The 27449-nt window shown below is 38.6% G+C and overlaps 1 protein-coding gene across 1 annotated transcript in view; it reads left to right on the top strand.

The window, feature by feature from the left end:
- NWD2 (NACHT and WD repeat domain containing 2) overlaps positions 1 to 27449 on the top strand; it is a 208272-nt gene that overhangs the window by 75754 nt on the left and 105069 nt on the right. The window contains exon 2 of the mRNA XM_011949136.1: positions 1288 to 1376. Coding sequence (XP_011804526.1) covers positions 1288 to 1376 — 89 coding nt within the window. The remainder of the gene's footprint in view (positions 1 to 1287; positions 1377 to 27449) is intronic.

Below are 27449 nucleotides of genomic sequence, written 5' to 3'. Positions count from 1 at the left end.
ACCCTATTTGTTTAGATCACAGGACAATCCAGAAGACCTTATATTTCTCTGAATCTCTGATTTCTATGTAAACACTGGTTCCTGTCACTCTGCCAGGCTGCAGCTGCATTTCAGACTTTCATGATTGGTTATTTGCTTCTCAAAATAGGCTTGAGAACAGTAGGAAAATAGAGTAGGTCAACACAGCATATGGTTAAATTTTCACAGACAGATGTGTTTGAGAATAATAGGGAAATTCTTTTAAACTGTTATCTTTGTTATAAATGTGGTATGCGGATGTTTCATAGTTATGACTGGAATAGAGGTACTTTTAGCAAATGGTACTTTTCATAAGATTACACATTAACCTAATTTTTGAAAACTATATTCATGTTTCACTGAAGGTAGCTGGGCAAGGAATAGCTCTTTGCTCTTAGAATCTTACAGTGCCATCATTGATGCAGAATTGTTCAGCACAGATGACTTTGGAATTCCTTTCTGTGCAAAACATTTGACATTAAATGCATACATATTTTGTGATTCTTCGAGTTTCAGGTTCTGTGTTTCTTCTTGTATTTTCTTAATGATAGGAGATAATAAAAAATTTTTTATTTCAGAAGGTTTATGTAGTATGACATATGTAAAATAGTTTCTATCTCCGATATAATGGTAAGTCCCTAAGCCCAGGGTGGGAGACGTTATTTTATTAAACCACTGGCCAATTGAATCTACAGTGGGTGGGATCTGCTATGATAGGTTTTCATGCTTGTTTCCATACTGTGCTAAATTTTGTAAAATGTCATAATATATCTGAATACTCTAGGTAGCAATGGTATCATCTGGGATGTTTTCAGAAATCAATAAGTAAATTTATCAACGTGTGTATGTGTGTGTGTGTTTTAAAACTTTTATGTTTTGTGGAGCTAAAACCCTGATAACCCTACTGTGTTTCCTTCTGCCCCTTCCAAAGACATTGTGGTTGTAACTATTTAAGAGCTCGACGTGAAGGTCTATGTGGGCATAAAGAATCAACTGTGAATTTTCAGCCCTGCCAGGATACATAGAACCAACCGGTGGTCCATCCCGTGGGCTGCTCGTGCATGCCTGATGGATGGATCTCTGTGGAATTAGGGGGCAGGTCTATACCAAGAGACAAATACCTATACCAAGAGACAAAGAGGTGCAGGTCACAACCCAGGACCTCAACTTGATTATATTACTGTTAGCATTTATTTTTAGGTTTTCATTTTTTTGCCCGAAATATGTGTGGACATACTCACTTCCTGTGTGTTTGTCTTTCTACTACAGATACGGGAGCAGAAAGACAGGCACTAAGAGAAAATGTATATCCTAAACTGAGAGAATTCTGCAGAGAAAACTATGGATTGGAATTTCAGGTAATTCTAGTGTTAATTTCATTGACAATTATGTCCAGTTAAATAACTAGTGTTTGTTTCTTGTCACAACTTGAGTGTTGTAAAAGACAAGTTTTAGGCCCTGAAAAAAATTATTTCTTTGAGCATGGGTAAAAAGAAACACTGACAAATGGAAAGTATTTAGTCATTTTTGATGGTTCTTTTATGCTGTGCTTCTTGGATCCTTCCTGTTATGGGCTCATCTTTTTCTTTGAACCATATTTGTTTGCTTTTTTGACAGTCTCCACTATTATCAAAGAGATGAAGGTTGCTGAGCACCTGAGTTTAAGCTATGGTTTCTAGAAATATTTTGCACTTAAAAATGGGGACCAACTTTTTTCAAACTTATTTCTTTTCATCAGCCTGGCCTGGCCTTGCCTTCTATCTTGCCTTTAACTTTTTGTTCACATTGTAGAACATCCTTTTTCCTAATCATTTCAGAGCTACACCATTTAGCCCCCCCAAAAATTATATCAGCCTTTCAAGAGACAGTAATGGCACACATCATTGCTAACATTCACGAACATCCTGACATTTTAATACACCTCTGATTTTGCCATCTGAAGGTAAAGTGCTTGACAACATTGGATGTTGGGCATCCAAATGTTGAAAAAAAAATGGCTCCTGCAACAGATAACATTATTTAGTCAGAATTTTTCAGCCTAATTTATGATGGAAATCCTAACTATCCAGTGCTATCTAAACTACACATTTACATTGTCAAATGATGAATATGTAATAGAGGTTTGTGGTGCAGAAGTGCAAAATGCACCATCGTTAGTGGAAGAACATTTCACTCTTTGTTTCCTCCCAGATAAATGTTTTATCTTGGTATACTCCTGATGTCTTCTAATATGATGCATAAAGTAACAGTCTCGAAATGACTTCAATCTCAATGCATAATATCAGTCATCACCAGGCCATGATGACACGCACATTGAATTGTCACTCATAAGTCACCATTTCCTTGATAAATTGTAAACCTAAATTAAATTCCTTGTCATGAATTCAGCACTACCTTCTCGAAGAATCTGGTTTTACTGATAACAGGGTCCCAATTGTTATATAACTTCCAATCTGTCAAGAATCCCAAAACTTAGACACTCCTTGGGGACTCAGTTACCATAGAGGAAGAAGTATGTCCAAGCATATAATCCCATCTTTAACTTTGTTTTTGCATCATTTTTGTCAACAGAGGAAGTCAGTGAGCTGTAGAACAGCTTCTATAAACCATGGTATTGACTAGGATTAGCTGAGGGAGAAAGAGGAAAAAAAGTATACTTTCTGAACTAGAGGTAGGCACAGAAGATAGATACAGGCAAAGGAAAACTGTACTAGGCGAGGCCCATAGAATAAATTGACAGGATTACTCTAGGCAGGTGCACTGAATCAGCTGAGGAGATGTTGGACTGCAGAGTAGACCGCAGTGGGCAGGGGAGACGTAGAATTGAGCCCCAGCTCTCTACAGGTACTGGGAGTGACTGAACCTGCCCATCCTTCAGTTCAGTGTCTAAAATAGGAATGGCAACAGCTTACATGTCTGAGGTTGTGTTTAGAATAAAATAAAATATGCAAGGTTACATTTGCTTCCAAGCTCTAGGCTTAGCAGGAGTTCACATACATAATATCTGAGTCTTCTAAGACTATACCTTTTAAGTATAGTCTTTTATAGTAGGTTAATTATATCACTCCCTGAGGATATACTTTTTAGAGAGACAGTTCTCTTCTCTCAACTGCAACAAAAAATATGATGCCAGAAGCTTCATGAACAGTCAGTTTACCCCCACAGTATCCCCGATTCCATCTTTGATTGTGCACTGAACCCAGAACATATGGTTTCCTGGAGTTACTCAAACATACCAATCTACTTCATGCTTGCTTGCCTTTGCTCATGCCATTCTCTTCAACTACAATGCTTTTCAGTCTGGTTCTTCCCCTGCTTCACCTCCTGGATTCTACTCATTCTTAAGACTCTTCCTATCTGAGCTCATGTTGTGCCCCCTTTCTCACTGACCCACAGCCCTGTGGGCCTCTTTTGGATCCCTGAACATCTTAAGCCCATTTCTACTTGAGAGTTTTACTCTGGCTGTTCTGTCTTGCAGGAATACTCACTCCCTTTATCTTCACACAGCTGCTTTCTTATTGTCCCTCGGGTCTCCACTGAAATGTCACTCCTAGAGATGCTTTTCTTTTTTTATTATTATTATACTTTAAGTTCTAGAATACATGTGCAGAACATGCAGGTTTGTTACATAGGTATACATGTACCATGGTGATTTGCTGCACCCATCAACCCGTCATCTACATTAGGTATTTCTCCTAATGCTACCACTCCCCTAGTCCCCCACCCCCCATCAGGCCCCAGTATGTGATGTTCCCCTCCCTGTGTCCATGTGTTCTCATTGTTCAACTCCCACTTATGAGTGAGAACATGCAGTGTTTGGTTTTCTGTCCTTGTGATAGTTTGCTTAGAATGATGGTTTCCAGCTTCATCCATGTCGGTGCAAAGGACATGAACTCATCCTTTTTTATGGCTGCATAGTATTCTGTGGTGTTTGTGTGCCACATTTTCTTTATCCAGTCTATCATTGATGGGCATTTGGGTTGGTTCCAAGTCTTTGCTATTTGCATTTGGGTTGGTTCCAAGTCTTTGCTATTGTGAATAGTGCTGCAATAAACATACATGTGCATGTTTCTTTATGGCTGAAAATTCCAAAAACCAGAATGCCTCTTTTCCTCTAGAGATGCTCTTCTACCTCTCTTTTGCATCATACTGTTTTAGTATGCACATGCATACCATGTGCCAGTATCAGATACTTTTTCTTGTTTGTTTATGTATTAGCCTGCTTATTGTCTTTCTCCCACTAGATTATAAGTTCCATAAGAACAGAGGCTTTTCTGTTTTTATGGAATTTGAAAACAGCTGCATTCCTGGTCCTATAGTCCCTGGCACATTGGAAAGTGCTATGAGAATTTGTTGAATGAATGTTTATGTGAAAAAAAATGAATGAAATGAAGACCCAGCCCAGATATAACTTGCGAAAGAAAGCCTTCTCTGATCCCTCCCACACCTCCCAAGGTAGGCCATGTACCCTCCTCTTTGCTTCTCTGAAATTCAATGCATAACTCCCGATAATCCATCCAATTCATTCAAGAAGTATTTGTTGAGTGCTGACCATATGGCAACCAACATTCTAAGTGCTGGGAATAAAGGAGCAAACTAACCAGACCCTCTTCTGAGGAACTTCTAACATTGTTGGGAGAAGCAGACAATGTAGACTCCAAGAGTAATAAATGCATTTTATTGAATAAATGATTCTATTTTAAAAATCACAGAAAGTAGGGTTAGGGAATGCCAGGTAGTCAGAGAAAGACTCGGTGATAAGGCAGTATTTGAGCAGAAATCTGCAGAAAGTTATGGAGCAAATCATGCAGATGTCTGGAGTTGTGGGGAGGAATCCAGGCATAGGGAACAAGGGAAAGGGTCTGAGGTGGAAGTGTGTTTAGAATATTCTAGGAACAATCACACTACTATATTCCAGTCTGGACAACAGAGTGAGACCCTGTCTAAAAGAAAAAAAAAAAAAAAAAAAAGGAACAGTAAAGAAGCCAAGTGTGAGTGAAGGAAATAATTACAGATGGCATCAAAGTAAGATTATATGAGACTTCATGGGCCAAGATTAAGAACTTAGAATTTTTATTGAGTTGAAAGGGAAAGAGTGAGGTGATATGACTTACCATGAAGAGGTTTGCTCAGGTTCTATGAATAGAATACAATACAAAGGAATGGTCAAAGCAGGAAAATAGTGCAAACAGGAAGAACCAAAGTAAGCAGTGTAGATAATGAAACATCATCTGGTTAAGTAAACTTTTCATCACCTGCCTATAAGTGCCAAAAGTTCTCAGGCCTGGAATTGTCTTATTCACTTATCCCAATGGCCAAATGGCTGCAGATAGTAATCCATTTAGTTAAATCTTTATTCCATTAAATTAATAGAATATGAATAGGATAGAAATTAATAGAATGTCAATTAAATTAATATGCATTATAAGCAAGTCCATATACCTTTTATCTATGTGCCTGTTTGGCAGGCTATTTTGTAGTGTTTTCCTTTTTTTTTTTTTTTTCATTTAAACAAAGATACTTCATGAAAATACACTAGACTCCGGTTATGTAAACTTCAATTAATTCTATATGTGATATATACATATATAGGTTGATTACTCAGAGATGGAAACAGTTCAGTGGAAAGAACATCAAGCCCACTTAGCAAAGAACACCCAGGGCATCAGGAAAAGACATGGCATTTAAATAATATGTTATTTGATTTGCAGGTATTTATTAAGGGCCTCCAGCTACAGAGAAGAGGATAGAAAATAAGAACAAGGAGGATTAATTGGAAAAAAGTAAAGACAGACTGGGGAGAAAGCAGGTGGTTGCAAAAGCCAATAAATAAGGAGCTTGTGATTATACTCAGAGATACCATCTACTCCTTCTTTCAGAACTCTTGTCCATCCCCACTGCCGAGGTCCTGGTCTTACCCTCACTGCTTCAAAAATGGGATGAACAAAAAGCATCCTACTTGGTTTATTTTCCTACTTACCCCTAGTAGATTGCAGGTCCTTGAGGAAAAGACTGGTTCTTAATTTGTTTTTAAGTCCCCAGGCCTGGAACAGAGTTTGGCGTTTAGTGGGGTTTTAGTAAAAGTGCGTTCAGCAGAACTGCCTTACACCGTCACCCTACTTGAGTTTTTCTATACAGTACCACCAGAGTCATCCTATGTAAATGTCATATTGTGTCAATGAAGGGACGTGGAGCAAGCTGACCAAATAGAAGCTTCCACTGATTGTCCTTATGAAGGAACACCAAACTAAACAGTTATTCATACAAAATAGCATAAGAACCAAAAATCATATAAGTGATCCCATACCTGGTTTTAACTTCATATCACTGGAAGAGGAACTGAAGAGGGGAGGAAAGACAGTCTTGAATGTTCCAGTGCCATCCCTCCCCCAACCCCCAGTAGCAGCCGCTTGGTGCAGAGAAAGAATCTGTGTGCTTGGTGAAGGGAGAGTACAGTGATTGTGGGAGTTTGCATTGGAATTTACTGCCCCTGTCACAGCAGAAAGCACCACTGGGCAGAAATCAGTCAGTGCCCACTGAGGCCCATTGAGACCAGGCCTAGTCAGAGGGGAATCACCCCTTCCAGCGATCAGAAACTGAGTTTCAGCAAGCTGTGCCACCGTGGGCTAAAGTGTTCTGGGATTCTCAATGAACTTGAAAGGCAGTCTAGGCCACAAGGACTCCAACTCCTAGGCAAGCCCTGGTGCTGGGCTGGGCTTGGAACCAGTGGACTTGGGGTACATGCAAACTAGCAAGATACCAGCTGGGATGGCCAAGGGAGTGCTTGCCCTACCCCTCCCCCAACCCCAGGCAGTGCAGCTCACGGCTCTGGGAGAGACACTCCTTCCTTCCACTTGAGAAATGGAAAGGAAAGAGTAGAGAACTTTGACAGCTTGGACACCAGCTCAGCCACAGTGGGATAAGGCACTAGGCAGAGTCCTGGGTCACCCATTTCAGGCCCTAACTCCTAGATGACATTTTTATACATACCCTAGGCCAGAAGGTAACCTGCTGCCTTAAAAAATAAAAGGACCCAGTGCTGGCAGGATTCATCACTTGCTGACTAAAGAGCCATGATCTCCCCAGATGAGTACAGTAAGGCACCAAGGACCAATCCTGGGCTCTGAGTAATCAGCAGTAATACCCAAGCATTACTCGCCATGGGTCTAGGGTGACATTCATAGAAGTGCTGGTCACAGGCATGACCCAGCACATTCCCAGCTGTGGTGGCTATAGGGAGAGATTCCTGCTTTAGAAAAGGAGAAGGAAGAATAAAGGGAAATTTATCTGGCAGTTTAGGTACCAGCTCGGCCACAGTAGAGTAAGGTAGAGCACCAAGCGGGCTCTTGGGGTTCCCAATTCTAGGCCTTGGCTCTCAGATGGTATTTCTGGACCTGCCCTGGGATAGCGGGGAGCCCATTGCCCTGAAGGGAGAGTCCCAGACCTGGCAGCATTCGCTACAAGGTGACTGAGGAGCCCTTGGACCTCAAGTGAATCTTGGCAGTAGCCAGGCAGTACTTGCTGTGAGCTTGGGGTAGTGGTGGCTATGGGAAAAGATTCCTCTGCTCATGGAAAAGGGAGGGAAGAGTGGGAAGGACTTTGTCATGTGGCTTAGGGACCAGCTCAGCCACAGTAGAATAGAGGATCAGGTAGATTTCTAAGGTTTCCAACTCTAGGCCCTGGCTCATGAAGGGCATCCCTGAACCTGCCAGGGCTGAGGACAACTTGCTGCCCTAAAGGGAAGGACACAAGCCTAGCTGTCATCATCACCTGCTGACTGTAGAGCCCTAGATCCTTGGGTGAACGTAGGCAATAGCTAGGCAGTGGTTACCAAGGGCCTTGATGGGACTCACGGCTGTGATGGCTTCACATCTAACCTAGCATAGTACCAGTGGTGGTGGTCACAAGGATGCTTGTGTCACCCCTCCCCCAGCTCCAGGAAGCTCAGCTCAGAGAGAGGGACTCTGTTTAAGAGAAAGTGAGGGAAGATAACAAGAGTCTCTGCCTGGTAATCCAGAGAATTCTTCTAGATCTTATCCAAGACCACCAAGGCAGAAGAGCCACATGTTACTGGGCTTGGAGTACTCCCTAATACAGATACAGCTACAGTGACCAAAAACCTAGATCGCAAACCCAAGTCCCTTTGAATACCTGAAAAAACCTTCCCAAGAACGACAGGTACTAACAAGCTCAGACTGTGAAGACTGCAATAAATTCCTAACTCTTAAATACCCAGACACCAACAAATATCAAGACCATCCAGGAAAACATGATCTCCCCAAATGAGTTCAGTAAGGCACCAAGGACCAATCCTGGAGAGACAGGGATGTTGTGAACTTTCAGACAGAGAATTAAAAATAGCCATTTTGGGGAAACTCAAAGAAGTTCAAGATAACACGGAAAAGGAATATGAAATCCTATCAGATAAACTTAACAAGTAATTTGATATAATTAAAAAGAATCAAGCAGAAATTCTGGAGTTGAAAAGTACAATTGACATACTGAATAATGTATCAGTCTCTTACCACCAGAATTGATCAAGCAGAAGAAAGAATTAGTGAACTTGAAGACAGGCTATTTGAAAATACACAGAGGAGAAAATAATAAAGAATGAAGCATGCCTATGAGGTCTAGAAAATAGCCTCAAAAGGGCAACTTTAAGAATTATTGGCCTCAAAGAGGGGAGTGGGGTAGAAAGTGTATTCAAAGGGATAGTAACAGAACTTCCCAAACCTATAGAAAGACCAGTATTCAAGTACAAGGTTATAGAACACCAAACAGATTTAACCCATATAAGGCCACCTCAAGACATTCAACAAATGCCATATTGTCAGTTTCTTTGCTTAAAAGTTTTTAATGGCTTCCTGCTGCCTATAAGATCTCTCTTTGATGTAACTCCAGCTTCATTTTCCACTCTTCCCCACATAAATAATCCATGCCAGTCCATCCTCAGCCTGTGCTTGGAGCACATCTTCCTGATTACTCATTCCTAACTCTCACATTCTAGGCACTATTATCTATTTCAATACTTGCTTCCTATCAGATATACTCTTTCTTCACCTCTAGCCACCCCACACCCTGTCTTTCACAATCTAGCTGAAGGCCTAGATTTCCCAAGACATCTTTTCTGATTTCTGAATAATCTCCCCCTCTACTCTCTGAACTCATAAATCTGTCCCATGTGGGCCGCTGGTATAGTGAGCCAAGATTGAATCCACTTAGGGCAGGGACCTCTAAAGGGGGTGTTTAGCTGCTCTGAATACTTAGGACACTTCCATTTAAAAAGAAATTTCCATCTGAGTCCAGCCCCTGAGCTTTATGTCACTCTTTAAGAATACTGTCTGATAGCCACCTTCATTAGTGAGCATCTGGCATTTTACGTTCGTCTCAGTCACGAAGTTCATAAACCTCATTTTTCTTTACCTCTGACATCCATTAAATCCCAAAGATCTGCCAATTCTACCTCCCTAAATACTTCTCCAATCTGTTCCTTTTGTTCAGATCTGTATTATTGTTACCTTGACTGTTGCCATGGGTACCCTGACTGTTCCCATTTCCTTCATCTCTGCCTTCTCCTCCTTAATACCAAACTCTTAATTTACTTTACCCATCTGGTCCACCCTCCACAATGTTGCTACAGTGGTATTTTTAAACACCAATCTGACCCTTGTCCACAAGATACAGTCTATGCTTCTTGGTGCAATGTGCAAGTTCTTTTTTACCCCTGCCTACTCTCGAGGTCTTATCTGTGACTCCTTCCCACAGGCAGCCTGTTCTAGCCTTTGCGAACTACATTTGGTTCACCAAATGTGTTTCCTTCTCCCCCCTGAGTTTTCTCACCCACTGTGCCCTCTGACTGGGGGGTGGGGGGCAGGGGCTTAAATTGCCTCCCAGGCAAATGAAAATTTCTCCTCATTCATTAAAATATAGTGAAGTTCTTCTATGAGATTCCAGAGTACTTTATTTCTAATCTTTACCAGCTTGTCATATTTGTTTTAATTAATTAATTTTAAATGTCCCTCCCCCATGAACTGGGTGCTCTTAGAAGTTAGCAATCACATTATTTATGTCTTCATATTACCAGAATCTGTTATAGCAGAGGTCCCCAACTCCTGGACTGCAGCCTGCTAGAAACTGAGCCACAGGGCATGAGGTGAGCAGTGAACCAGCATTAGCGCCTAAGCTCCACCTCTTGTCAGATCAGCGGTAGCATTAGATTCTTATAGGAACACGAACCCTGCTGTGAACTGTGCATGCAAGGGATCTAGGTTGTGGACTCCTTATGAGAACCAAACATCTGATGATCTGAGGTGAAACAGTCTCATCCCCAAACCATGCCCCTACCTCACCCCTCTGTCTATGGAAAAATTATCTTCCACAAAACTGGTCCCTGGTGCCAAAAAGTTTTGGGGGCTGCTTTGTTATAGTACATGGCTTATACTAGATCTATAATGAATGGTGGTTGATTGATTTCAATTTATTGATTAAATGACTAAGACCCAGAAGCTGAGAGTCTATACCAGCACTATGTAAAAGAAGCATAATGTGAGTCACAGATGCAAGCCACATAGGTAATGTTAGATTTTCTCCTAGCCATGTTCTAAAAAGTAAAATGAAACATAAAATTTTTTTTGCCAAATTTTTTTATTTTTTTTCCTGCTTATGCTCAAGTCATTTTTTAGCTCTAAGAAGAATATAGTCATCTTAAATGAGCATATTTTGTGAAGGTCATTTCCAAAAATTTCATATTTTCATTATTCTTTATGGTTTTTCTTAGATATTCTTTGTTATTCTTTCTCTGACATGGTTTTTAAAATTTTAATATTTTAAATTTAATATTTTAAACTGATATCTAAAACATCATCTTAATACATGGTCAATATGAAAATTATTAATGAGGCATTTTACATTCTTGTTTTTATCTAAAACATCATCTTAATACATGGTCAATATGAAAATTATTAATGAGGCATTTTACATTCTTGTTTTTAACCTGAGTTTTTAAACTTCAGTATGTTTTACAATCAGAGCACATTGCAATTTGGACTGGCCACATTTCAGGTGCTTGACCAGCTGCATGTGGCCAGTGACTCCCAGGCTGGACAGCAGAGCTCTAGATGGTAGTGGGGTCTGTCTGGGTGGGATCATCCTGATGGGATAATGGTGACAGAAGTCCAGCCGAGAGCCTCTAGCTGGAGGGCTTAACTAGAGGAGCCACAGTGTGAATGGAAATTCATTCGTATGTGTAAAAAAAATATAAAAAATCCAGAAAACAATTAAGAAAATTAATTTGGCCAAGCGCGGTAGCTCACGCCTGTAATCCTAATACTCTGGGAGGCGGAGGTGGGTGGATCACGAGGTCAGGAGTTCGAGACCAGCCTGGCCAACATGGTGAAACCCCATCTCTTCTAAAAATACAAAAATTAGCTGGGTGTGGTGGCGGGCACCTGTAATCCCAGCTAGTAGGGAGACTGAGGCAGGAGAATCACTTGAAACCGGAAAGGCGGAGGTTGCAGTGAGCCAAGATCGCACCACTGCACTCCAGCCTAGGCAAAAGAGCGAAACTCCATCTCAAAAAAAGAAAATAAAATTTCCACCTGTCAAATGAGTAACTTTTTCTTTTATCTCACCATTTTGGGGCATTGTGTTAATAGGGGGTATATAACCTGAAATAAATACTTAATGCCACCAAAACTGCTGTAAAACCAGGACTAAGTGACTATTATACATGAGGCAACAGACTAAAACCTATGGTCAGTGATGCATTGCCTGTATTAATCTTGAAACTTGATTTGAAATCAAGAGAGGCACATGATGGAAACTCTAACCCCTGTTATTTCCAAATTTTAAATTAACAGTCCTTGTCTTTAGAGGGTGTCATATGTTACCTTTTGTAAAATGTAGCCTTAGAAACAAATTGTCCAAACACGCCTTTGCAATTAAGCGTGACAACGTGGTCTCAGAGAGGGAACTCCCCTCTATGCTGGTCCCAGCCCTTTTCCTACACTCTGAGAGGCAAGCGTCAGCTTCCTTGGTGTGTAAGGAAGTGTGAGAAACTTGCAGCTCACCCTAGCAGGAAGATTTTGCCCGCACCTACTTTCTGCCTCAGGATAACAATGGGATGCCACCTGAAGGCACCAAAGGGGTGGATGCTTATCCTGAGCAGAGGTGTCTCCTGCAGCCCCTTTGGTCTGGGGTTTGTCACCTCTTCATTGCTGAGGTTCCATCCCTCCATGTCTGCTTGGGCAGCACAGGTCCATGCCGGTCCACCTGGTTTTCTTCCTCCCTAAACCCAAACCCCCAATGAGAGTATAACCTTCTCCTTAAGCTGCCTCCTGTACATGAGTAATCTTAGCATCAACATCTCCAACTCTCTCCTCTTCATAGTTGTGTGAGGATAATTCTCCAGCTTTTTTTTTGTTTTGAATGTTAATATGTTTAAAGCAGAACTCATCCTCCTTTTCCCTTTCTGAATTCTCAAGTGCTACTACTTCCTTGTCTTCAAGACTTTCAACTCTTGGCTTAGTCCATTCTTTCATCCTTTAAAACTAGATCCAAGCTGCCACTGTTCTGGTTGACTCATCTGCCACAGTGTTTCTTCGAAGCTTGCCTTTTCTTTCCATTTTGAAAATCTCTGTCTTTGCACAGGCTTTCATTTCTTAAGAGCTGAATGCCTATGGAAATCTTTTTCTGAGCTTTATCTACCTGTGGTGTTTATGTGCTCTGGTCCAAACTATACACACCTGTTCAAACAATATTCCTTGAACGGTATTTACCAGATTTCATTGATTGTAAGATGCACAGATTTTCCCATTTTTTACATGTCAGAGTCAGGATTTTTACCTTACAAATAAATTGTGTGTGATCATGTAATTGGCAGTGCCCCAAACCCAGCCATGACTGCCAATAGGCATCACTGGGGGCTGGCCCAGCCGGCCCAAGAGCTCCATTTTCCCCCTTAGGATATGAGGTTGCTCAGATGTCTTCTTAGGGAAAAGAAGCAAAGCAATGAGGAAACCAAGCTTTTTTGAGAGGCTCGGCATCTTGATCCAAGAGCAAATGAGCACAAAATAAAGTTCCTTGAAAACTAAAGTTCCTTGAAAACAACAGTTGGAACTCTGGTTTAAATGGAATAGAACTAAAAGTTTACTTTATCCTGCTAACTAGAGGATGAAGAATTGGGCACGAATCGCCAACTAGTTTTAGGCAAATAAAGAAACTAGAAATCTTTAACTTAACCAACACATCAAAATTGTATGTTAAGTTAAATTTTGTGGGTCTTATATTAGCTTGGCCTTACTAATAATTTCTGAATTGGACAATCACTTACTGTCACACTGCAAGTCTGTTGTCAGTTGTAACACCTTTCTTCCAACATTTCTTCTCTCACTGCAGCTCAACTATTCTGTTGAGCCCAATCTCCTTCTCTGGACATGTGTTTTTGTTTTTTTCGCCTCTGTCTCTCAACTGTCTTCCTGCCTGAGAATCTCAAAATGCATCTTGCTCCACAAGTTACCAAAATACGTAACTGGCTTTTATAGTTGACAGGATTTGTTGTGCTACCCTTGGTCTTTTCTCCACATTGTCAAGTAACTAATCATCCCTTTTCCATTTTCTACTAATTAAATGGATGCTGCTTTTGGCACTGAAATTGTGAAATGCATGTCTCTTTGTTGAATCACACATCATTTCACAGGGCCAGTGCTCCAACCTGTTTAGGTCTCTTCACATTTCAGTCACGTCCATCAAAGCCTGGACCAACCTTACCAAGTTGGCATTCCCAGAAGTATTATAAGCATGTTACATCATCCTTCTCCCATCCATGTGACTGAGGCAGCTTATAAAGATGGGGAAAGGAGACAAAGAGGCAAAAGAAAAGGAAAGCATTATGTTGTAGTTGACTTTCATTGCTCCAATTTAATTGTAAATGTCAACTCACCATTTCTGCTGCCTGGAATTCTCATGCCAGACTTCTCAAGGCAGTATTATTGTTCTTCCTTTACTTTGTACTCATAGGCAATCTTCTACCTAATGCTTCTCTGAAGTATACAGCAGTGGCATTGTGGGAGGCTCTAGAATTTACTGGAGCAACTAAACTTTGCTGAGCATTTATTTCCGCTAAATGGTGGCTGTCTGATTACACCAACACTGAAAATTACCCAAGAGAATTAATCTGGTAATAAACAGAATGAGAGAGTGTTGCCCATTGGCAGGGGACTACGTGTCCCCGTTGAGTACAGTCACCATGAGGCCTTTCTCAAATTCAGAGCACGTGGCAGTTACTTCTTTTTCTTTCTTGGTATAAATGTAGGGGTACAAGTACGGTTTTAATGCATGGATATATTGAGTAGTGGTAAGTCTGAGCTTTTAGCATAGCCATAGCCCTAATAGTATATATTGTACCCATTAAGTAATTTCTCATTTCTCACCCCCTCTCACTCTCCCACCATCCCACCATTCTGTCTGCGGTGTCTGTTGTTCCACAGTCTATATCCACGTGTACCTATTATTTAGCTCCCACTGGTAAGTTAGAAAAAGTGGTATTTGAATTTCTGTTTTTGTTTTTGGTTTTCTTTTTTCACTGAAGATAATGGCCTATTTCTTTCCATCCTCATATTTTATTATAGGAGAGAGGGAAACCTTTTGATAAGTCTTCATAAAATAAAAAGAGCACTCATTTAAGAGGTCCCCTTTGTCAATAATTAGATATAGTCCCTTGAAAAAGTAACATACCTCAGTGTTCTTATCTATAAGTATTTCTTCTACTGGATCTTTAAGTTTTCTTTTAAGTCTCCACATTTGTAATGCTGTGACATTACCAATTCTACATGGGCAGACCATGTCACATTTCTGTCTTTGCAGAACTGTTCTGTGCATCAACAGGCCCACCTAACCTCTCTGAAGGACAGTTCCCATGTACCTGTCCTTCAAGTCCAGATACGTGTGTTACCTCCTCATTGACATCTACCCCAGAGCCCCATGGGCAGATTAAGGTACTTTTTCCCCTGAGCTTCATTTATTATTCAGACATTTATTGAGCCTCTGATCTGTACCAGGCAGAGTTGTGAGTGAAATGATACCATAATATTGAAAACAGAGTGCCTGCCCTCATTGAGTTTACAGTCTTGCAGAGCATACAGTTGTAAACAACAGTGACCAGGGTGGTACTTGAAGCCCAGGAAATACAGGGTGCACTGGGCATGTGTAAAGGTTGGGGAGAAGCTCAGCCCATCTGGAGGTATCAAGAAGGCCTGTGGAGGAGTTGATGTCTAAGCTGAATCCTCAAGGTTAGGCAGTGGGAGATGGCTAGGTTAAAAGAATATTCTAGGCAGAGAGAACACACTTTCACAGGCAAATTTGGGAGAAAATTCCAACAGTATATAGAAATTACTACTTGCCAGTCACTTACTCTAAGTGCTGTGTATACATTAACTTGCTCAATCCTTGCCATGAGTCTAGGAGATCAATCTTACCTTCTTCATTTTATTAGGTAAGGAAACTTAGAAATACAGAAGTAAATTGCTTCTGACCCTGAAGCAAATAAGTGGCAGGATCAGAATTTGAACGAAGGTAGTTTGGCCTGAGTGTCCAATCCTACTCACTATACCATACAGCCTCTTTCGTTCTCACATATTTGGAAATTTATACAGACAGTCCTCAACCAAACAATGGTTTGACTTATGATTTTTTTGACTTTGCAGTCATTCAAAGTGAGACATATTCAGTAGAAACTGCACTTCAAGTACAACCATTCTGTTTTTCACTTTCAACACAGTATTCTTTGAATTACATGAGATACTCAACACTTTATTATCAAATAGGCTTTGTGTTAAATGCTTTTTCCCAGCTGTAATCTAACATAAGTGTTCTGAGCACCTTTAAGGTAGACTAGGCTAAGCTATGATGTTCAGTAGGTTAAGTGTATTACATGAATTTTCAACTTATACTTTCAACTGATAATAGGTTTATCAGGATGTAACCCCACTGTAAGTAGAGAAGAATCTATGTCTATATTTGCATAGAGATATAAATATATGTGCATGTGTAAATATGTAAGCTATAGACTTATACATGTTGTACATGCACATGTGTGTGAGAGCATATATGTATACCCAGAGCACAAACAATAAAGGAAACATGACATGAAATGAGGTTGAAGTGTTAGGCGGGGACCTGATCACAGAGGAGCTCATAGATCAGGTCATGGATTCTAGATACTATCTTCTGGATGGTAGGAAGCTTAAGCAGGGAAGGTATAAAATAGCATTAAGAACCCAGGTTCAAATTCCACCTCTACTACTTGTTTCCTGTGTGACTTTGGACAAGTTACTTAACTTCTCTGTTCCTCAGATTTTCATCTGTAAAACAGAATAATATTAATAGTTTTACCTATTTCATAAGTTTAAGAAGTAAATAAGTGGCTCTATGTAGCTTCTGACTATGTAACAGGAAATCTTAGCTATGGTAATCAGATTTGGATTTTTAAAAGGATCCATCTGCCTGCAGTGTGGCTCATGGGTGAGAGGGAGCAAGAATTTAAGCAGGGAGATACTTTAGGGAGCTGAAGTCGTAATACAGGTATATGTATACTCAGAGAACACTCAGATATAGTGATTGCCAAACTCCCAGTGACAGGAATAGAACTAACTCTGGGTTTTTCACTCAGGCACTGATATGGTTTGGATGTTTATGCCCTCCAAATCTCATGTTGAAATGTGATCCTCAATGTTGGGGATGGGGCCTGGTGGGAGGTGTTTGGGTCGCAGAGGCGAATCCTTCATGAATGGCATTGGTGCCCTCCCCATGGTAATAAGTGAGTTTTCACTCTATTAGTTACCAGGAGATCTGGTTATTTAAAGAGGCTGGTACCGCCTCCCTTCTCTCTCTTGCTCCCTCTATCATTATGTGACTCATTTGCTTCCTCTTGCCTTCCACCATGAGTAAAAGCTTCCTGATGCCTCACCAGAAGCGAAGCAGATGCTGACACCATGCTTATACAGCCTTGTAGAATCATAAGCCAAATAAGCCCCTTTTCTTTATAAACTTCCCAGTCTCAGATATTCCTTTATAGTAACACAGAACAGACTGACAAAGGCATACGGTTTGTGATCAGGTGTTCTGCCACTGAAGGAAGCTGGTCCCCACTGGCAGCCTGGTTCAAGTTCCTTTATGCAGTGAATTTTTCCAACTTATCACAGACACACAACTTCCATCTTGCCACTTCTTCTCTGCCTCTCAAAACTCCTGGTCCCTTCTCTCTTTCTCCATGTTCATTAAGCCTTGATAGTTAGAGGTCCTGCCTTGGTTCATGGTCAACGGTTCAGTTCTTCCTTACTATCATGTTATGTTAGGAATATCCAGAGGCTAAATCTCTCAAGACACAGGGGTGTCAGGTCTACGCAGTTAGTTGTCTACAGAAGGCTTTGGATGAAGCGTCATCCAACCTCATATTGTTGGTCTCTTTCTTTCTGGTGATTATATATGACACCAGAGGACAGTCAGCCCTTTTTGGGCTTGACTGAGGACTTGTTTTTCCCAGAATTGCCTGTTTTAATCATGCCCTCCTATATATCCATCGTATGTCTCATAATCAAGGGAATAATTGCAAGTGACCTGAACTCAGTAATCACAATAGTTCTAGTGAAATGTAACCATTGAAGATGAGGACCTGGGATTTTCCTTGAGATATTTGCATCTGGAGCAAGTCATTCTACCCAGAGAATGGCTTATACCACACGTGTAAACCATAACTTACCATTGATAAATAGTATCTGACAATGCTAATCTGAGTTTTAAGACTTCTCTGCTTACTACCTTCTGTGAGATAAGCATTCTAGAAATGGGACATAAATACTAAAACAAATTATAATGAGTGCTATCTTCACCAATGTATTGACCTTAGAAAGCTATGTCCTTAGTACAACAATCTTCTTGCTGTTCAAAGCTTTCTGAATCTGATCTGTACTCTTGAATATTTTTAGTGGTAACAGATGTTAATCCTTTTATTAATAAGAAAAGATTTTTTTTTTTTAAGGAGCTACAGGTCTTTTAAAAGCTATGTGTTATATATGTAAAGGCCAATAAGGCTGGAGAAATACCATTTTTAATCAAAACAAAATTCAAGTACAAAGCGACAAGATTTTTTTTGTGTACAAAATGGGGAACTTCCTTCCTAAAGAGGAAGTCCCCTGAGCAGTGGCAGACTCATTGGAATAAGTATGTAGCCTTCCATTGTAATATCTTTGAAGAATAGCCTTCTTTTCAGTACTGAATTTGTTTTCAAAAATCAGTCATATTATCTCTATAGTTATATTTCCATTTTGCATTGAGATATTAGTCTACGGTGTGGGAAAATTGAGAAAGAAAATATTTTGGAAGCCATTTAAGTTATTATGTAAGCCTATCTGAAGAAATGATAGTGCAAGGCCATTATGAATTCAAATTTGACTCACTGCTTTTAGAAAAAAAAATTAGGGTTATTTGTTTTTTACAGATTGCTTTATTGTTAGGTAATCTTGATATTTAAATGACAGTGTTTGATTTCAAGGGGTAAGATTTGTTAGGGCTTTATTTGCTGGCTTTTTGATTTTAGACCAATTTAGCACATTATAAAAAGCATGATAAATTAGCTTCCCTAAGAAGTTTTTAAAACAAGTGGGATGGTTTTAAGTAAAAAAGGTAATATCAAACTACTTTCCTAAGGTTTTATACTTAAATGATGAAATAAATAAAGACACATAAAATGTGCTGTCAACAAGTTAGTATTCCAATAAATAGTAAATTAGATTCTAGACTCTGCAGTGCCTGGACATTAGGCTAAAAGCTAAACTGAATGTTTTAAAGTATGTAATAAATCTTGTCTTGTTGAGCACTTTTATGTTCCAAGTGTTTGTTGCCAGTTATTGATCATGCAGATGTATGGCATAGCTGTCTGCCCAAAACAGTGTTTTGTATTGCGGGAGTTGGTTGTTTCATTTATTTATTTCCTCAGTGTCTTCCCGGTTGCTTGATTTTTATCTTTTTCATCATTTTCTTCCCATAAACACATATGGGGAAGAACAATTTAAGGGAGAAAAGCTAGAGGCCAGAGAATATTTTTTAACAAAGTTAGAAGTAAGAAGACATGGAGCTATGAAGGCCTGGATGAGGGCAGTACTGGTGGCCAACCTATAAGGAAATAACAGATGCAAAACTATTACAAAAGACTTCCATCAGTGGCAAATAAATGACGTGATACTTTGGCTTTTGAAATAAAGGAAAATAAATAATGAAAGCACTGTTATGACACTTTTACCCTCATCATTTGGTTCACATGTAGTTAGTTCTTTGTATTTGCAATGCAAATAGATGTGTATGGTATTACTTTTAAAATAGCTTTATTGAGATATAATTCACATGTAAAATTCACCCACTTGAAGTGTATGATTCAGTGGCTTTTAGTACATTCACAACTGTGTAATAGTTAGGAAAATCTATTTTAGAACATTTTCATAACCCCAAGAAGAAACTCTGTGCCCTTTATGACTCCTCAATCACCCCATTCTCCTCCTCACTAGCCCTAGGCAACCACTAATCTGCTTTTTGTCTCTATGGATTTGCCTATTCTGTACATTTCATATTAATGGAATCATGCAATATGTGGTCTTTTGTGATTGGATTCTTTTACTTAATGCTTTCAAGGTTCATCCATGTGGTAGCATGCAATGTATTCCATTGCATTACTTAATCATTCCTCAGTAATATTTCATTGTATGGATTATGTCATATTTATTTATCTGTTCACTTGATGGACATTTGCGTTATTTCTCTATTTGGGCTGTTATGAATAATGCTGCTATGAACATGTGTGTACAAGTTTTTATGTAGACGTATGTTTTCATTTCTCTTGAGTATATGCCTAGTAGTAGAATTATCAGGTCATGTGGTCACTCTCTGTTTAACCATTCGTGAAACTGCCAGACTGTTTCCAAAATGGCTGAGCCATTTTGTATTCCCATCAGCAATGTATGAGGGTTCCAATGTCTCCACATTCTTGCCAACACTTGTTATTATCAGTCTTTTTTATTATAGCCACTTTGTGAAGTGTTATTGTAGTTTTGATTTGTACTTCCTGATAACTAATAATATTAAGCATCTTTTTATGTTGGAAATTTGTATATATTCTGTGGAGAAATGTCTACTCAGATCGTTTGCCCATTTTTAAGCGAGTTATTTGTCCTTTTATTACTGAGTTGTAGGAGTTCTCTATATATTCTAGACAAAAAATCCATACAACTATGATCTGCAAATGTTTTCTTTCATTTTGTTTTTACTATTTTCACCTTCTTGAAAGTGTCATTTAAGTAATAATTTTAAAAAATTTTGAGTAAGTTCAGTTTATTTTTTATTTGGTTGCTGGTATTTTTAGTGTCATATCTAATAAACTGTTGTTGAATCCAAGCTCACAAAGATTTACTCCTGGCCAGGTGCAGTGGCTCCTTCCTGTAATCCCAGCACTTTGGGAGGCTGAGGCAGGTGGATCACCTGAGGTTAGGAGTTTGAGACCAGCATGGCCAACATGGCAAAATCCCATCTCTACTAAAAATACAAAAATTAGCCAGGCGTGGTGGTGGGCACCTGTAATCCTAGCTACTTGGGAGGCTGAGGCAGGGAGACTCGCTTGAACCTAGGAGCTGAAATCGTGCCACTGCACTCCAGCCTGGGTGATAGAGGGAGACTGTCTCAAAAAAACAAAAACAAAAACAAAACAAAACAAAAAAACTACTACTCCTGTGTTTTCCACTTAGGAATTTTATGGTTTTGACTCTTAAATTGATGCCTATGATCTCTGTTAACTAATTTTACATGATATGAAATAGGGGCTAAGCTTCATTCTTTTGCATGTGAATATCCAGTTGACCCAATGCCATTTGTCGAAAAGGTTATGCATGTGACATTGAATTGTTTTAGTACCCTTGTTAAAAATCAGTTGACCTTATGTGTGAAGATTTATTTCTAGATTCTCTATTTTATTCCATTGATTGCTATGTCTATTCTTATGCCAGCACTATACTGTCTTAATTATTGTAGTTTTGTAGTAAGTTTGAAATCTAGAAGTGTAAGTTTTTAAACTTTATTCTTCTTTTGTGAGATTGTTTTGGTGGTTGGATTGAATCTGCAAGTTACTTTGGGGAGTACTGCCATCCTAACAACATTAAGTCTCCCAATCTATGAACATAGATCTTTCATTTATTTATATCTTCTTTAATTTCTTTCAACAATTTTTTGTAGTTTTCAAAGTATAAATCTTGCATTTCTTTTGTTAAATTTATTCCTAAGTTTTCTTAGTGATCTTATAAATGGAATTATTTCTTTCTGGTGCTCTTTTAAATTGAATTATTTCTTTCTGATGCTCTTTTAAATTGAATTTTGTTTAATTTCATCATAGATTTTTTTCATTGCTAGTGTATAGAAATAGATTTTTATATATTGATCTTGCATCCTACAACCTTACCCAATTCATTGATTAGTTCATTTATACTTTACAGCTATAAATTTTCCTCTCAGTACTATTTTAGCTGTATCCCATAAGTTTTACTATGTTGTACCTTTATTTTCATTCATCTCAAAGTATCCTTTTTATTTCCCTTGTGACTTCCTTCTCATTGACCATTTAGGAGTATATTAGTTTCCACAAATTCATAAATTTCCTAAATTTTTTGTGTGATTGCTTTATAATTTTATTCTACCATATTCAGAGAACATACTTTGTATAATGTAAATTTATTTAGATTTATTGAGGCTTGTTTTATGAACTAATTTGTATTCCATCCTGGAGAATGTTCTGTGTGTGCTTGAGAAAAATAAATTCTGCTGCTTCTGGGTAGATTATTTCCTAGACATATGTTCTAGTTTGTTTATACTAATGTCAAGTCTTCTAATTTTATTTCTTTTTACTAGTTGTTCCTCCCTTTATTGAATGTAGGATATTTAAGTCTCCACACATCTTAACCATCTGATCTTTTACAATTTATACCAATTTAATTTATACCAATTAAATTATACAATTTGTACCAATTTAATATATTAAAATTATACAATTTATACCAATTTAACTTACTAATGCCGTACATCTACAACCATCTGATCTGTTTGCAATTTATACCAATTTAATTCTAGTGAACTGCAGAAAGATCAGTCCTATGTTGCTGTATTTCCTTTTCCTCCCTTTTGTGCTACTATTGTTATCCCTGTTACAGCTATAGGTATGTTACAAATTCAGTGGCATACTGTTATAATTATTACTTTATATAATTGTATGACATTTAAAGAAGATCAGAGAAGAGCAAGTATATATTTATAGCTTTTCTTATATTAACCTTCATATTTACCATTTTTTATTTGCTCTAAATAAGACCTTCCTCAACCGCATCCAAACAGTGTCAGCCAAAAGAATCGAGACAAGATTATGTGTATAGTTCTTGGGTTGTGCATGGCACAACTAAAGGGTCCCATACACATTGCAGTGGATTTGTATATTTATTTTGATGAGTTATTGGCAGATGGTCTTATAATGATTTAATGATTTCAGTATAACAATTATGATTTCAGTATAATGATTTCAGTATGTTATAATAATTTTCTGGTAGCTAGAAGTAAAGTGACTAGAGGAAGAAGTGCTTTTTAAAATCATACAAAATGGAGTATGATCCCTAGTGGCAGTCCCATAAGGATCTGGAACTAAGAAACTGTGTGGTGCTGTGGTCTCAACCCAGTCCGAAGAGAACTAAAAAATAAGAGTAAGTTGGATTCCAGTTGGCTAACTCTAAACAAGCCTAGGTCTTTAATATTCAACTGTTAACAAGTTCGTTAACATTCAACATTTAACAAGTTCGTTAACATACTAATGGCTTCAGCCATTTAGTTTTCCCACATAAATCACCTCCTCCACGGACAAGCCATACAAACATCACAGAGAAGAACCTGCCCTGATTCTTGCTCTCCTTCTGTCCCAGAGGCATGGATCAAAAAACTGGCAGAGAAGACATGAGGTCCTACCACCCTTGGGGACTGACCTTGACATGGTGACCACACCCATGGGTAAAGCCAAGTGAATTCCAGGCTGTGACCAACCAGTGAAGCCATCCCTTCTTACACTTGCCAGCTTTTCTTTTCCTTTTTTCTTTTTTTTTTTCTTTTTCTTTTCTTTTTTTTTTTTTTTTTGTTGTTGTTGTTGTTGTTGAATTTTAAGATACTTGCCTGCGGTTAATTCTATATATATATATACTTTAAGTTCTGACATACATGTGCAGAACATGCAGGTTTGTTACATAGGTATACATGTGCCATGGTGGTTTCCTGCACCCATCAACCCGTCATCTACATTAGGTATTTCTCCTAATGCTACCCCTCCCCTAGTACCCCATCCCCCAACAGGCCCCTGTGTGTGACATGCCCCTCCCTGTGTGCATGTGTTCTCATTGTTCAGCTCCCACTTATAAGTGAGAACATGCAGTGTTTGGTTTTCTATTCCTGTGTGAGTTTGCTGAGAATGATGGTTTCCAGCTTCATCCATATCCCTGCAAAGGACATGAACTCATCCTTTTTTATGGCTGCCTAGTATTCCATGGTGTATATGTGTCACATTTTCTTTATCCAGTCTATCATTGATGGGCATTTAGGTTGGTTCCAGTGTTTGCTATTGTGAATACTACCACAATAAACATATGTGTGCATGTGTTTTTACAGTAGAATGATTTATAATCTTTGGATATATACCCAGTAATGGGATTGCTGGGTCAAACAGTATTTCTGGTTCTAGATCCTTGAGGAATCGCCACACTGTCTTCCACAATGATTGAGCTAATTTACACTCCCACCAACAGCGTAAAAGCATTCCGATTTCTCCACTACCTTTCCAGCATCTGTTGTTTCCGGACTTTTTAATGATCACCATTCTAACTGGCATGAGATGGTATCTCACTGTGGTTTTGATTTGCATTTCTCTAGTGACCAGTGATGATGAGCATTTTTTTTCATGTTTGTTGGCTGCTTAAATGTCTTCTTTTGAAAAGTGTCTGTTCATATCTTTTGCTCACTTTTTGATTGGGTTGTTTGTTTTTTTCTTGTAAATTTGTTTAAGTTCCTTATAGATGCTGGATATTAGCCCTTTGTCAGATGGATAGACTGCAAAAAGTTTCTCCTATTCTGTAGGTTGCCTGTTCACTCTGATGATAGTTTCTTTTGCTGTACAGAAGCTCTTCAGTTTCGTTAGATCCCATTTATCAATTTTGGCTTTTGTTGCCATTGCTTTTGGTGATTTAGTCATGAAGTCTTTGCCTATGCCTATGACCTGAATGCTATTGGCTAGGTTTTATTCTAGAGTTCTTATGGTTTTAGGTCTTACATTTAAGTCTTTAATACATCTTGAGTTAATTTTTGTATAAGGTATAAGGAAGGGATCCAGTTTCAGTTTTCTGCATATGGCTAGCCAATTTTCCCAACACCATTTATTAAATAGGGAATCCTTTCCCCATTGCTTGTTTTTGTCATGTTTGTCAAAGATCAGATGATTGTAGATGTGTGGCATTATTTCTGAGGCCTCTTTTCTGTTCCATTGGTCTGTATATCTGTTTTGGTAACAATACCATGCTGTTTTGGTTACTGTAGTCTTGTAGTATAGTTTGAAGTCAGGTAGCACAATGCCTCCAGCTTTGTTCTTTTTGCTTAGGATTGTCTGGGCTATATGGGCTCTTTTTTGGTTGCATATGAAATTTAAAGTAGTTTTTTCTAATTCTGTGAAGAAAGTCAATGATAGCTTGAAGGGAATAGCATTGAATATATAAATTACTTTGAACAGTATGCCTTTTTTATGATATTGATTCTTCCTATCCATAAGCATGGGATGTTTTCCATTTGTTTGTGTTCTCTCTTATTTCCTTGAGCAGTGGTTTGTAGTTCTCCTTGAAGAGGTCCTTCACATCCCTTGTAAGTTGTATTTTTAGGTATTTTATTCTCTTAGTATTAATTGTGAATGGGAGTTCACTCATGATTTGGCTCTCTGTTTGTCTGTTACTGGTGTATAGGAATGTTTGTGAGTTTTGCACATTGATTTTGTATCTTGAGGCTTTGCTGAAGTTGCTTATCAGCTTGAGGAGTTTTGGGGCTGAGACAATGAAGTTTTCTAAATATACAATCATGTCTTCTGCAAACAGAGACAATTGGACCTCCTCTCTTCCTATTTGAATACCCTTTATTTCTTTCTCTTGCCTGATTACCCTGGCCAGAACTTCCAATGCTATGTTGAATAGGAGTGATGAGAGTGAGTATCCTTGTATTGTGCCAGTTTTCAAAGGGAATGTTTCCAGTTTTTGCCCATTCAGTATGATATTGGCTGTGGGTTTGTCATAAATAGCTCTTATTATTTTGAGACACATTCAATCAATGCCTAGTTTATTGTGTGTTTTTAGCATAAAGGGGTGTTGAATTTTATCGAAGGCCTTTTCTGCATGTATTGAGATAATCATATGGGTTTCAACACTGGTTCTGTTTATGTGATGGATTACATTGATTTGCATATGTTGAACCAGCCTTGCATCCCAGGGATAAAGCCAACTTGATCATGGTGGATAAGCTTTTTGATGTGCTGCTGGGTTCAGTTTGCCAGTATTTTATTGATGATTCTTGCATTGATGTTTATCAGGGATATTGGCATGAATTTTTCTTTTTTTTTTTGTTGTGACTCTGCCAGGTTTTGGTATCAGGATGATGCTGGCCTTATAAAATAAGTTAAGGAGAAGTCTCTCTTTTTCTGTTGTTTGGAATAGTTTCAGAAGGAATAGTACCGGGTCCCCTTTGTACCACCAGTAGAATCCAGCTGTGAATCCATCTGGTCCTGGACTTCTTTTTTTTTTTGGCTCATAGGCTATTAATTACTGCCTCAATTTCAGAACTGTTACTGGTCTATTGAGGGATTCGACTTCTTCCTGGTTTGCACTTGAGAGGCTGTATGTGTCCAGGAATTTATCCATTTATTCTAGATTTTCTAATTTATTTGCATAGAGGTGTTTATAGTATTCTCTGATGGTAGTTTGTATTTCTGTGGGATCAGTGGTGATATCCCCTTTATCATTTTTTATTGTGTCTGTTTGATTCTTCTCTCTTTTCTTTTTTATTAATCTGGCTAGCAGTCTATCAATTTTGCTAATCTTTTCCAAAAAACAACTCCTGGATTCATTGATTTTTTTAAGAATTTTTCGTGTCTCTATCTCCTTCAGTTCTGCTCTGATCTTAGTTATTTCTTGTCTTCTGCTAGTTTTAGAATTTGTTTGCTCTTCCTTCTCTAGTTCTTTTACCTGTGATGTTAGGGTGTCAATTTTATATCTTTCCTGCTTTCTCCTGTGTACATTTTAATGCTATAAATTTCCCTCTAAACACTGCTTTAGCTGTGTCCCAGAGATTCTGGTACATTGTGTCTTCGTTCTCATTGGTTTCACAGAACATCTTTATTTCTGCCTTCATTTCATTATTTATATAGTAGTCATTCAGGAGTAGTTTGTTCAGTTTCTATGTAGTTGTGTAGTTTTGAGTGAGTTTCATAATCCTGAGTTCTAATTTGATTGCACTGTGGTCTGAGAGACTGTTACGATTTCCATTGTTTTGCGTATTCTGAGGAGTGTTTCGCTTCCAATTATGTGGTCAATTTTAGAATAAGTGCGATGAGGTGCTGAGAAGAATGTATATTCTATTGATTTGGGGTGGAGAGTTTTGCAGATGTCTATTAAGTCCCCTGATCCAGAGCTGAGTTCAAGTCCTGAATATCCTTGTTAATTTTCTGTCTTGTTCATCTGTCTAATATTGACAGAGGGATGTTAAAGACTCCTGCTATTATTATGTGGTAGTCTAAGTCTCTTTGTAGGCCTCTAAGAACTTGCTTTATGAATCTGGGTGCTCCTGTATTGGGTGCATATATATTTAGGATAGCTAGCTCTTGTTGCATTGATCCATTTACCATTATGTAATGCCCTTATCTATTTTGATCTTTGTTGGTTTAAAGTCTGTTTTATCAGAGACTAGGATTGCTTTTATTTTTTGCTTTCCATTTGCTTGGTAAATATTCCTCCATCCCTTTATTTTGAGCCTACGTGTGTCTTTGCACATGAGATGGGTCTCCTGAATACAGCACACTGATGGGTCTTGACACTTTATCCAATTTGCTAACCTGTGTCTTTTAATTTGGGCATTTAGCCCATTTATATTTAAGGCTAATATCGTTATATGTGAATTTCATCCTATCGTTATGATGCTAGCTGGTTATTTTGCCCCTTAGTTGATAGATACAGTTTCTTCATAATGTCGATTGTCTTTACAATTTGGTATGTTTTTGCAGTGGCTGGTACTGGTTTTTCCTTTCCATATTTAATGCTTCCTTCAGGGGCTCTTGTAAGGCAGGC

Source organism: Colobus angolensis, unplaced genomic scaffold (genome assembly GCF_000951035.1).
Source record: "Colobus angolensis palliatus isolate OR3802 unplaced genomic scaffold, Cang.pa_1.0 Scaffold29, whole genome shotgun sequence".
NCBI lineage: Eukaryota > Metazoa > Chordata > Mammalia > Primates > Cercopithecidae > Colobus > Colobus angolensis.
The sequence above is the reverse complement of the archived record's forward strand: the minus strand, read 5'-3'. Positions and strand labels throughout refer to the sequence as shown.